At 38.3% G+C, this 12039-nt stretch overlaps 1 protein-coding gene across 1 annotated transcript in view; it reads left to right on the top strand.

The window, feature by feature from the left end:
* Positions 1-12039, top strand: part of PTPRK (protein tyrosine phosphatase receptor type K) — a 528548-nt gene that overhangs the window by 461265 nt on the left and 55244 nt on the right. Inside the window, exons 20-23 of the mRNA XM_089686377.1 lie at positions 6705-6889; positions 7083-7170; positions 8152-8228; positions 8442-8459. Of these exons, the coding sequence (XP_089542503.1) occupies positions 6705-6889; positions 7083-7170; positions 8152-8228; positions 8442-8459 (368 nt within the window). The remainder of the gene's footprint in view (positions 1-6704; positions 6890-7082; positions 7171-8151; positions 8229-8441; positions 8460-12039) is intronic.

The raw sequence follows: 12039 nt of genomic DNA, 5'->3' as shown, positions 1-12039 counted from the left end.
TCACACTATTCAAAGTATTTTAACTCACTGGAGTACCAATCTCAAAATGTATATGGTACAGATATTTGCAAAGATAAGGCATGGATCACATTGTAAAAAGGGTTTTTGTCTTGTGGAATTTTTTCATCCACTACCCAGCATCTTTTCTGACTACATTCTTCCAGTGTACCTCACAGGTTTCAAGCCTATGGAGAGTTAAGCAGACATGCATTCAGTGTGTGTGTGTTTGCTCTGTATCAGAAGCATATTTCAAGGGTTGATTTCTTGGAAATCATTTATTAGAATTTATTGTGCTTGGCCAGCTCCTACATCTACAGTATATGGAGAATAACATTTATACTAGTTTTTTAAACTAGCAAAGTTTGCAAGTGTAAATGCTCTGCACAACGGTTTATAAATCCAGAATTAAATTATTGGCAGAAGAAGATTTGAAGGAAATGGCTCTCTTTTCCATAATTACAAAATAGAATAAAACTCATGTATATATTACTATTTGAACAAGTGGGATGTACTCTTTAGATGGTTATATATGATAAGAGGGTTTTAACAATAGGTCAACAAATATGGAAACTGCTTTTGCTTGCTAGGGTATGTCCTGGGAAATTTTAGGTTAGCAAATCTTGTGGTTGTAGGTTTTTACAGTAAATCATAGTCTTGTGGAACACAATTTTGTTTTGTTATATTTATTTGTAACGTATTTACATTAATTTGACTTTATTTTTACTCAAATGTCCTTTTTTTCAATAGCATTATACTTCTGATGTGCAGAGTTGCAGTCATCAGTTGGCTTCAACCAGTATTTCCCTGGCTCTTAACATCAGCTTATGAACCTGGCAAATTATGAAGGATAGTTGGGGATCCTCTAGCGAAGAACTACACAATTACTGACAAATTAGTTTAAGAAGGCACAGGGTAAAAAGAACACATTTTTAAAAGTAGTTTGAGTAAGATAGTTCTGTTACTGAGCACTGCGGTTTTGTAGTCGGTACTTTATTTCAGGTTCCATTTTCTATTTCACGCCTGTGATACACTTCTTTTCCAATTATCTTTTCTATGGTAAAAGCTTAGTCACAAATAAACATACAATATCAAGCTATTTCAAGGGCTTTATTTTTATCTTGATAAAACAAAGAGAAATATGTGCTCCTGTAAAATAAATGCCAGCAGGTAATCTGGACTCATAAACCTAGTTTAAAAAAAAAAAATCTTGAACATCCCAAAGGCATTTAATTTCAGTAGGCAGGAGTAGATAACTATGACCCTGTTATTTTTACTTCAGTATTCAACTAAGGCCATACTGAAATATAAAATCATTTCTTGTACTATCAAAGTACTTTATTCCAATGTACTGAAAACAAGATGTAAAGTATGTTTACATTTTGGTTTTCTTGCTTTTAATGTCTATCCTCTAATATGGATGGCATTTTAAAATGTTTTCCCTTAAATGGAACCTGTACTAAGGAAGATTAAAATTGAATTCCAGATTTACTTAAACTTTGAATAGTTTCCATACTAGAATGGTCTGATCACTGGGCCTGCTGTAATAGAATGTAGTAGCATTAGCTGCTTACAGTAAGCAGTGCTGAGTTCTGAAAGCAGTACAAGCAACTTCCTCTCTGCTGCCAGAGAGAGTCAGGCTTACGTCATCTCCTCCACTCAGAAGAGGCCTTTTCTTCTGATTTTTCCTCTGATTCGTGGAGAGGGAGAGGTGGGCAGACGACATTAAGAGCTTGTATTCTTTTGATGAAAATACAGGCGTACTTCAGTTTATGCACACCTCGTTAATGTAATTTTCGATTTACAAATGAAAATCCATTGAAAATAATACCTTGGTTTACAATTTTTTTTTCGCAATACGAACAGATTATTTTGTTTTCAATGCATTTACAAATTAATTTTTAATCATATCCCTGTACAGTATTTATGCCTTTAAAGTGCACTTTATCAAGCGTTTTGAATAGATAAGACTTTTTTTTACTTTTTTATGACCTCCGGAACGGATTATTTGGCTTTCAATGCACTCCTATTAGAAAACCACGTTTCGGTTTACGAATTTTTCGCAGTGCGGAAAATCCCGCAGAACGTATTCAATTCGTAAACCGAGGTAAGCCTGTATTTTGAATTGCAGAGATGCACTAAGACTAAGTCTTTTTATTTCTGGTGCAGATAGGAAGTTGATTTTACTGCTGCTGAAACACACCACCACTTACTGTATGTAGCTAATGCTGCTACAGTCTGTTACAGCACTCCCAGTGCCAGATTGTTCTGGCCAACTTGGCATAAACAAACAATTTAAAGTTAAAGTAAACCTAGAACTCTTTTAAGCTTGCCGTATTTACAGTCCACATACTCCCATGTCATCAGAGTCAGACTCCAAGAGGTCGGACATGCCTGTGTAAATTTTGGTTGCTGAGCAAGATGAAATGTACATTTCCTCTTTCTCCATGTGATAGCCCGCACGCCTGGAGATTGGCTTCTCAGGCACTGACTGCTGCATTTTGGAAGGGCCTGAATGATTGTTGTGTAATTTCCCCATACCTATTTGGGGGGATTGGGGTGGCAGGGAAGCACAAGGTGAAGCAAGTACAGCATGCTTAAAATTTCTCATCTAAAGTTAATCCATTACCCAAAATAGGCAAAGTACAGGTTCACATTCATAGAAAAAAATCAAATCAAATAAATAATCAAGCATTTATGTATATCACATTAGTTTTTCTATTTCATGTCAGTATACAAAAATAAAGTTGCTAGTAGTTTGTAAATTGTTCTGGGAAATATTGCTCCAGCTCTCTGTAGTAACACACAGAATTGTGTTTTGTGAAAAATATCCTTTAGGATTTTGCTGTCAGATTAACAGATTAAATCTCATAATTGTGGCAAAATGCATTTTATTTAGTGTTGCTTAGATAAGATATGACGTTGAGTGTTGTGTACACTTTGTATGCTTTTCTGTACATTGCTTTTTTGGTTTAGTAGTAGAAGTAGTCCTTGCAGTTATCAACTGTATTTTTTTTTTTTTGTCTGCATGGCTGTATTGTTCATCCATTTCACCCATCCCCGCTACCCATAAACATACCACCGTTTTGTATATCTACCTAATGTAGCCTGACTCAAGTGCTTGTCAAGATTTTATACAGAAACATGTTTTGTGTTTTCATTTTCTGCTGCTCTGGCTGGTACAGTGCCAATCACTGGTAAGTAGGAAGGTGTCCTATTGTATTAATACTTTTTTGCAGTATCTTACTTTTGAAATTAGGTCTTTATGTGACATTCCGAACAATTCGAAAGCTAGGCTTAACACTCTTGGTGCCACTCCGTGATATAAAGGCAGCTGCCAGCTTGCCACTCCCAGCTGTTGCTGCCAGCTGCCTACCCTCTGTACCTCTGACACAATGAAGCATGCAACATAGGTCTGGTTTATTTCAAGCTATTGCACAAATGAAAAAAGATATGTCACCCATATTTAATGGAACATTTACTCTTGAGCTCCCTTAAAAGGCCTGATTAATTACATTAAAATAAATATATTACATTCCAGTCTGCTCAGTTCCATAAGAAATCAAAAAGTGTCCCACAAACCATCTAAAGAAGTAACAACTTTTGTCTTCATAAATTGTAGTTTGAAACCGTAAAGCATTATGCTTGTCATGCTAAGGCTCCATGTACACTGCAGCTGATAAACTCACGCTTAGGAGATTTTCTGTGTTTTTTTTCAGCTGCCCCTGAACTCCCCTTAATGTTTTCCTATGTGTCCATGTACACTGTCATTTACAGGCAGTTGAGTTTACAGTCGGTTTTTTGTACGCACCAAACTTGCTTTCAGGAGTAGATTTTATCAGCGTTTCAAATGCTAACCGCGTTTATAAGCATTTGCATTGAAAATTTATTTTAACTCTTCCATTTCCAAATGCTGTCCAGAGCCTTTTTTCATCATGAAAATTGCATGCAAAGCATACTCAAATGGACCTGGTACACCATACTTTGAGGTTTCGCATGAAAGAAAATATGTTAGACACTGCTGCAAAAATTTCTGCACAGAACAAAACCGCTAATCTCAACAAATACTACTCTCTCTGCTTCTGCTCTCTCTATTTCTCTCAAAATGTCTGAAATAGTTAATTTTTGTACTGTTTTTCAGTGCATTCTGGGCATTTTGGAAGGTCTCCTGAGGTTATCTTTATAAAACACTTCTAAACACAGTATGCAAACACGGCTAAACAGATGTTTTTTAACCTACGTTTTCCAGCAGTCAGTTTCCATCGTTCAGAAGTGTTTTCCAAACATCCCATGTACATGAAGCCTTACACTGATTTACCTATGATCCCTCAATTAGAAGCTCTACCTGCAGATTGCCTTCAGCAAATGTGGTTATTTTTATTAAACGGAGAAATAATCACAATGTTATTCTTTCCAGGCTATGCTATGAGTATTAATTGTTTGGCAATTAAAATAAAGTGGAGTATAAAGCAATTCTTTAGGTATTTTTGAGTCCTAGTCAGAGAATGTCAGAGAGACCATGACTATCCAGCAAAAGAGTAAGACTGCTTAATAGCTCTCATGGCTTTCTGTTTTTACACAATGTTACTATAACCATGTATGTAGGACAAGCTGAGCTGTGGATTAACTAGAGGAGTTGCTACCTAAACCTGAATGGTAAGCTTTGAGAGGCTTTGTAGATACAGTATGCGTTCGGGACAAATGGAGACTATGGTGTCTCCATTAACATCTTGTATGTGTCCACCTTATCCTATCCTCTTTCCCATGTTACCACTTTCAGAAAGTTGTAAGTGGACAGCAGGCTTACTGTAGAAATGTTGGACAGAGGTTTGGGTTAATGACCACTGCACCTTTCTTTTTACTGAAAATCCAGCAATTACTTAATTAAATAGGTTTTCATATAGTAACACTGTAATATTTAGAGTACATAGAAACAACAATGGTCCCTCAAACCTGCACACTGCTTGGCAATATGTTTGCTTGAGCCCCTGAGATCCTGGTTTTAATTTAAATACTTGAATACCGGGCACTTTTACCCCCTTTCAGCTTTCAGCGCTGTCAGACTTTGAATAACCATTGCATGGTCAAGCAGCACTGTACCCAAATGAATTTTTGTATTTTACAGTGGGGCAAAAAAGTATTTAGTCGGCCACCAATTGTGCAAGTTCTCCCACTTAAAAAGATGAGAGAGGCCTGTAATTGGCATCATAGGTAGACCTCAACTATGAGAGACAAAATGAGAAAAAAAAATCCAGACAATCACATTGGCTGATTTGGAAAGAATTTATTTGCAAATTATGGTGGAAAATAAGTATTTGGTCAATATCAAAAGTTCATCTCAATACTTTGTTATATATCCTTTGTTGGCAATGACAGAGGTCAAACATTTCCTGTAAGTCTTCACAAGGTTAGCACACACTGTTGCTGGTATGTTGGCCCATTCCTCCATGCAGATCTCCTCTAGAGCAGTGATGTTTTGGGGCTGTCACTGGGCAACAAGGACTTTCAACTCCCTCCAAAGGTTTTCTATGGGGTTGAGATCTGGAGACTGCCTAGGCCACTCCAGGACCTTGAAATGCTTCTTACGAAGCCACTCCTTCGTTGCCCAGGTGGTATGTTTGGGATCATTGTCATGTTGGAAGACCCAGCCACGTTTCATCTTCAATGCCCTTGCTGATGGAAGGAGGTTTGCACTCAAAATCTCACGATACATGGCCCCATTCATTCTGTCCTGTACAAGAATCAGTTGTCCTGGTCCCTTTGCGGAGAAACTGCCCGAAAGCATGATGTTTCCACCCCCATGCTTCACTGTAGGTATGGTGTTCTTTGGATGCAACTCGGCATTCTCTCTCCTCAAAACACGATGAGTTGTGTTTCTACCAGACAGTTCTATTTTGGTTTCATCTGACTATATGACATTCTCCCAATCCTCTTCTGGATCATCCAAATGCTCTCTAGCAAACTTCAGACGGGCCCGGACATGTACTGGCTTAAGCAGGGGGACACGCCTGGCACTGCAGGATCTGAGTCCCTGGCGGCGTAGTGTGTTACTGATGGTAGCCTTTGTTATGCTGATCCCAGCGCTCTGCAGGTCATTCACTAGTTCCTCCCGTGTGGTCCTGGGATTTTTGCTCACCGTTCTTGTGATCATTTTGACCCCACGGGGTGAGATCTTGCGTGGAGCTCCGGATCGAGGGAGATTATCAGTGGTCTTGTATGTCTTCCATTAGCTGCTAGCAATAATCACATGTAAAATCCGAAAGGCTGGTTGTACCCAGCCTGCCCATATATGCTTCGAATCTAGAGATTCAAACCATCTATGGCCAGCTTTACACCCAGGTCACATCAAAGCCGATTTTGAAATCGTGCGACTTATGGTGAAGTTTTGGTGCGCTTTGCAAGACATCTGACACAGATGTCTATGCAATTCGTACCAAAAGTAATGCATGCACTACTTTATAAATCAGTGCGGCTCTGAACACCGATATGACCGCTGTAATAGTGGACAATAGGGTGCAACTTTGCATACGATTTTCAAGTCGCATGGCATGCAAATCGCATGCCAAGTCACACCCGATGTGTTTGGGGGGTTACTGTACTACATTCATAAATATAGAGAACTGAGCTAATCTTTGTACCGTACATACTTTTAAAAACAACCATTTTATTAATTTGCTGCAGCTAAACATTTCTTTATTTCTTTACAGATGAAAACCACACCGCAACAGCTGAATCCAGCCGTCTTTTAGATGTTCCTCGTTACCTGTGTGAGGGAACAGAATCTCCATACCAAACTGGACAGCTTCATCCAGCCATAAGGGTTGCTGACTTATTACAACATATAAATCTTATGAAAACATCTGACAGCTATGGATTCAAAGAGGAATATGAGGTAAATGCTGAAATCCAATAAAGCACAGTTTAGACATCAAGAAATTAAAAAAAAAAAAATTAGCATGACACAAATATATGTGCTTTAACTATTGTCCTCATTTTTCTGGCTGACCTAAGGCAGGCTTGTTGCATCTCTCTTTACAACAACACTTCTATTTATGAGGATGAACTGTATATTTTAATATTTACAGAGTTTCTTTGAGGGTCAGTCTGCTTCATGGGATGTTGCTAAGAAAGACCAGAACCGAACAAAGAATAGATATGGAAACATCATTGCCTGTAAGTTGTGTTCATTATTGAAATGAATTCTGTGCTTCTGAGGATTCCTTTATGTCCAGTTATTTAGTTTAGATATTGGTTTCTCCAAGTCAGACCCACTTTACATCAATTGTTTTTTTCCTGTTACCCACATCTACTTGAGACTGTATAAGAAAATTGTGTGCATAAACAACCAAACTCCCAGTCCAGCTAGCTGTCATACGTTTTCTGAGCAACATATTTTAGTCGCAAGGAAGAGTTTTAAGAAGATACTGACCTTAAAATGATTTTTAATAAACCATTCATGCTTCAAATTAAAGTAAAAGTGTCGCTCTTCTCTAAAAAATGCAATACAAATGATAACAAATTGCTATGCTCATATTTTATTTCGATACAATATTGCTTTGTACACCATTTTAGCATCATTCACAATATTTAATTATTTATTAACACTTTGTATACACCATAGTAGCTCACGAGACCACACATTTTAGCATTTATGCTTCAACATTCACTTTTCTAACCATATTTGTTAAGGTGAATTTCCAGCTTAAAAACAAATCCTGTCTTCCAAGCCTCTGTTTTCCCCTTCCCACACTTCTTTTTCTTAAAAATGACATGACGGTCTAGGCTCACGGGAAGTGGTATGAAAAACTGGAAAGGGACAGGGTGTGAGTATTTCAGCATTAGCTTCATTTTTAATTTTTCAAATGATGGGCTACCTATGTTTTATTTTTTTCTCCCACACTGGAGTTATAATTGCCATGTGGCTTATTAGTCAAGATTGCAGGCAAAATAAGTATTTCAAAAACATACAAAATGCTTGCATATTTTTTACTGAGCTGCTACAATCTGGTTACTTGATGAAGCATACCTGAGTTTTAGTTTCCTGCAAGAAATGGTGTGCAAATTGTCTCAACAAGGTAACTTAGTCTTACTAGCTGTTCCATAGAGCAAAGGGCTGTATACTTGATAGATTCATTGTTTTCTTCTCTTGACCAGATGACCACTCAAGAGTCATCCTTCAGCCAGTGGAAGATGACCCATCCTCTGACTACATAAATGCAAATTACATTGATGTAAGTGAGCTGCACAGCCCCTGCTATTCCCCTGCATGCCTTCAGCTCTCAGCTTGTTGTATATGTGTTTTTTTTTTCCCCGCATGTCATGCCTATGAAGTTGACTGCAAGTGTTTAAAAGAAGAGAAACTGTACACTTTGCTTGTTCTAAGTCTGAGTACTCACTGACATTATTGTGCTTTCTTTCACACCTGACTTTGGTTTGGCCTGTAGATTTGGCTGTACAGGGATGTAAGTACTACTATATGTGAATAACAGAACCCTACAATAAACATTTAATATAGAAATTGTTCCCAGTTACTTTGTAATTCCTACTAATGCTTATTTACCTGACATCTGTGCATGCTCCACCTGATTAACTTTGTTACATATTTTCTTATTTTCATTCTGTCTTGTTACTTTTTTTTTCTCTTTTTTTTTTTGTAGAGTAATTATATAGCCACAATACACTAACCTGGCACCAGTACATTTTTTTTTTTAAGTCCCTGAAATGCTTTCTATTTTCCCAATGGTAAACCTCCCTTGCTCATATTTCTTTCTGATGTTGATTGTCTGGCTGCATCATATTTTTTTTTACTTAATGTGTTGGTTTTTTTGGTTTTTGTTTAGAATGTTTATTTTTAGATTGTTCTAATGTGTGTCTGTAAATTCATAGATCTTTAAAATCAGTAATAGTATGTGAAATAAGAGATTCATTAGCCCACGAATAAATAAACTCAGCCCAGTATTGTTTACATCTACCACATAGCATAACCTTAGTGTGGATTCAGTAGAATAGCCACACCTTCTGTTAGATTTTTAAGGCCTTGTTTGTAAAAGTATAAATGGCTAAATTTCTTTACATCTAATAGATGATTTCATGCAGATTCATCTGTGTATAACCACTTGACAATCAGCGACGTACCCATATTTTGCTGGATTTCAAGTGGTTATACCAGGATGATGCCTGCAGCTGCCTCCACCACAAACTTGCTCATGCATGTCTTTATGGACCTGGCTTTGTGCACTGGTGCGCAGTCATGTTGGAACAGGAAGGCGCCATCCCCAAACTGTTCCCACAAAGTTGGGAGCATGAAATTGTCCAAAATGTCTTGGTATTCTGGCTCCTTACGATTTTCTTCACTGGAACTCAGGGCCAAGCCCAACCCCTTAAAAAAACAAACCCCACACCATAACCCTTCCTTCACCAAACTTTACACTTGGCACAATGCAGTCAGGCAAGTACTGTTCTCCTGGAAACCGCCAAACCCAGACACATCCATCAGATTGCAAACAGAGAAGCGCGATTTGTCAATCCAGAGAACACGTTTCCGCTGCTCTAGAGTCCAGTGGCAGCGTGCTTTACACCACTGCATCTGATGCTTTGCATTGCACTTGGTGATGTAAGGCTTGGATGCAGCTGCTCGGCCATGGAAACCTATTCCATGAAGCTCTCTATGCACTGTTGTGCTAATCTGACGGCCACATGAAGTTTGGAGGTCTTTAGCCATTGACTCTGCAGACAGTTGGCGACTTCTACGCACTGTGCTCTTCAGCATGCACTGACCCTGCTCTGTCATTTTATGTGGCCTACCATTTCGTGGCTGAGTTGCTGTTATTCCCAGTTCCACTTTGTTATAAAACCACTAACAGTTGACTGTGGAATATTTAGTCACAAGGAAATTTCACGGATGGACTTCTTGCCCAGGTGGCAACCTATCACGGTGCCACACTTAAATTCACTGAGGTCCTGAGAGTGGCCCATTCTTTCACAAATGTTTGTAGAAGCAGTCTCCATGCCTAGGTGCTTGATTTTATACATCTGTGGCCATGGAGGTGATTGGAACACCTTAATCCAATGAGTTAGAGGGGTGTCCCAATACTTTTGGCAACATAGTGTATGTCCCGTGCACTGGCAGTTCAGAATGAAAAACAGTCCTGTCCAATTTCTGAGCAGTGCAGTCTGATTCAGTTGCGAATTATAGACTATTGACTTCTATGGGAACTGCTTCTGAATCGCACATGCTGAGGCTACATACAGCATACATCGATTTCTATGAATCGCTGAGCGCTGCTCAGACAGACTCTATTGTGTTCCTGGTCTGCGACAGGAAGGTCTTGGCTTGCACTCAGACCATAGTGCTGTGTGCTGCATGTAGACTCCACTACATACAGTTTATACTGTACATCCAGCAACCTCACATGTTAGTGAGGGACACAGTTCATTTGGGCCAGCTTGACCCAAACAAAATGTAAAGTGTACAAAAAGATGGAGTTAAGCTTTAAACCTAATGTAATTTATTATTTCTAGGGTGCTGGGGAAAGGAAAGGTAATTACATATATTAAAATTTGCTTTCACTTTACTTTTTTGACATCACTATTTTTTTCAGTTTGGATGCTTTGTATTATGTTGTTAGTTTCTCTTCAACATCACAACCTCGTATTACAACTTTTATAAAATAGGTATATTGAGATCTATTTTTGCCAGTTTTTATAAAAAGGCCCTTTACTTCCTGTATGCATTATAGTTTTGGGTCAGTCATTCCGACAATAAAAATGGGCCAGCTTAACTGCCTGGAAGTTGACTTTTTTTAGATGGAAGTTTATAAGGACCTCCCATAATTCTGTCATAACAGGTTTACTTTAAAGAAAACCTGTTACCAGTTTAAAATGCGTACTTGCAGTGCTTTTCCTTTCCATCATCATTTTTTTTTTTTAATTGATTTGCCATGTGGCTCTGAACTTGCTAGCAAATGTGCCTACTTCAGAAGAGTCAATTCAAGTCTCCTCTCCTTGCACATCATAGCTCGTCTCATTTCTGTAAATACTCACTGTGCTGTACTGTAATGGCACCCCTGTCCTCTCCCAACATAATTTTTTATGTAGCAGCTGGAGTGGAGTGAATTAGAATACTACAAAGTGTCAGGGCTCTGAGTTTGTTGTGACTGAGGACATTACATCCAGGATGCCTGTGCCCAGCAGTAGTCTCAGGTCTTTTGGATTTTTTTTTTCTCATGGGAAGTTTTTATAGGCAAATAGCAAGTCAAAATTTTGATAAATGCACATATAATCTTCTGGGAAGAATATTGTTGAAATGAATGGTCTGTTTGTATTTCTTTTTGTTCAGCTGGCTTTGACCAGTCATATAGAAATGATTCACTTTACAGAGGCCTTATCACTTCTATATATAGTATATCAGAGATATTGCACCCTCCCTCATGTATCCTAGGCTCACGTGTGCCTTATGGGAGCCCAGGACATCTATTGAAGATGTCAGGCAGAGGGAAAATGAGAAACATCTATTTCTTGATCTCCCCTAGGAGCAATGAACCAGGAAGAACTCCAGAGTACTTTTGGGATCAGAGCTGTCAGAATTTGTATTCAGTCAAGCTGGGGGGAGTGCTGAGGAGGCATTAGGTGCCTTAAAGACCTCTGATGGCTCTCTAAAGACTATTGGGTATTACTGCACCTGTCATAGTTAAAGTAAAACCTTTAGGTTCAATATTCACAGTTCGTTCTAAATTGATGAGCTGTGAAGGTTTTGAGGTATCCTAGTTTGTGGATGTTTTGTTGTGGCATGCAATTATAAATCTTGACATATTTTTTTTATTTATCATTAAACATTCAAACTCATCTGTTATAATTTTCAGATAATTGGAAAATGTTATTGCGTTATATGCACTAAAATGAATTTCAATGTATTTTTTACTAAAAGAAAAAAATGACATGATAAACAGTTCAGCTAATAGGCCGCTTCCACATGGAGCAGAGTCCACTCCGATCAGCAGGGGATCTGTTAGCAGATCCTTTGCTGATCGGAGCCATTCAAGA

The sequence above is a fragment of the Staurois parvus genome, unplaced genomic scaffold, assembly GCF_062004578.1.
Source record: "Staurois parvus isolate SC_StPar_1 unplaced genomic scaffold, SC_StPar_1.0 ptg000397l, whole genome shotgun sequence".
In the NCBI taxonomy this organism is placed as follows: Eukaryota; Metazoa; Chordata; class Amphibia; order Anura; family Ranidae; genus Staurois; species Staurois parvus.
Note: the sequence above shows the minus strand (reverse complement) of the source record. Positions and strands in the feature narration are given on the sequence as shown.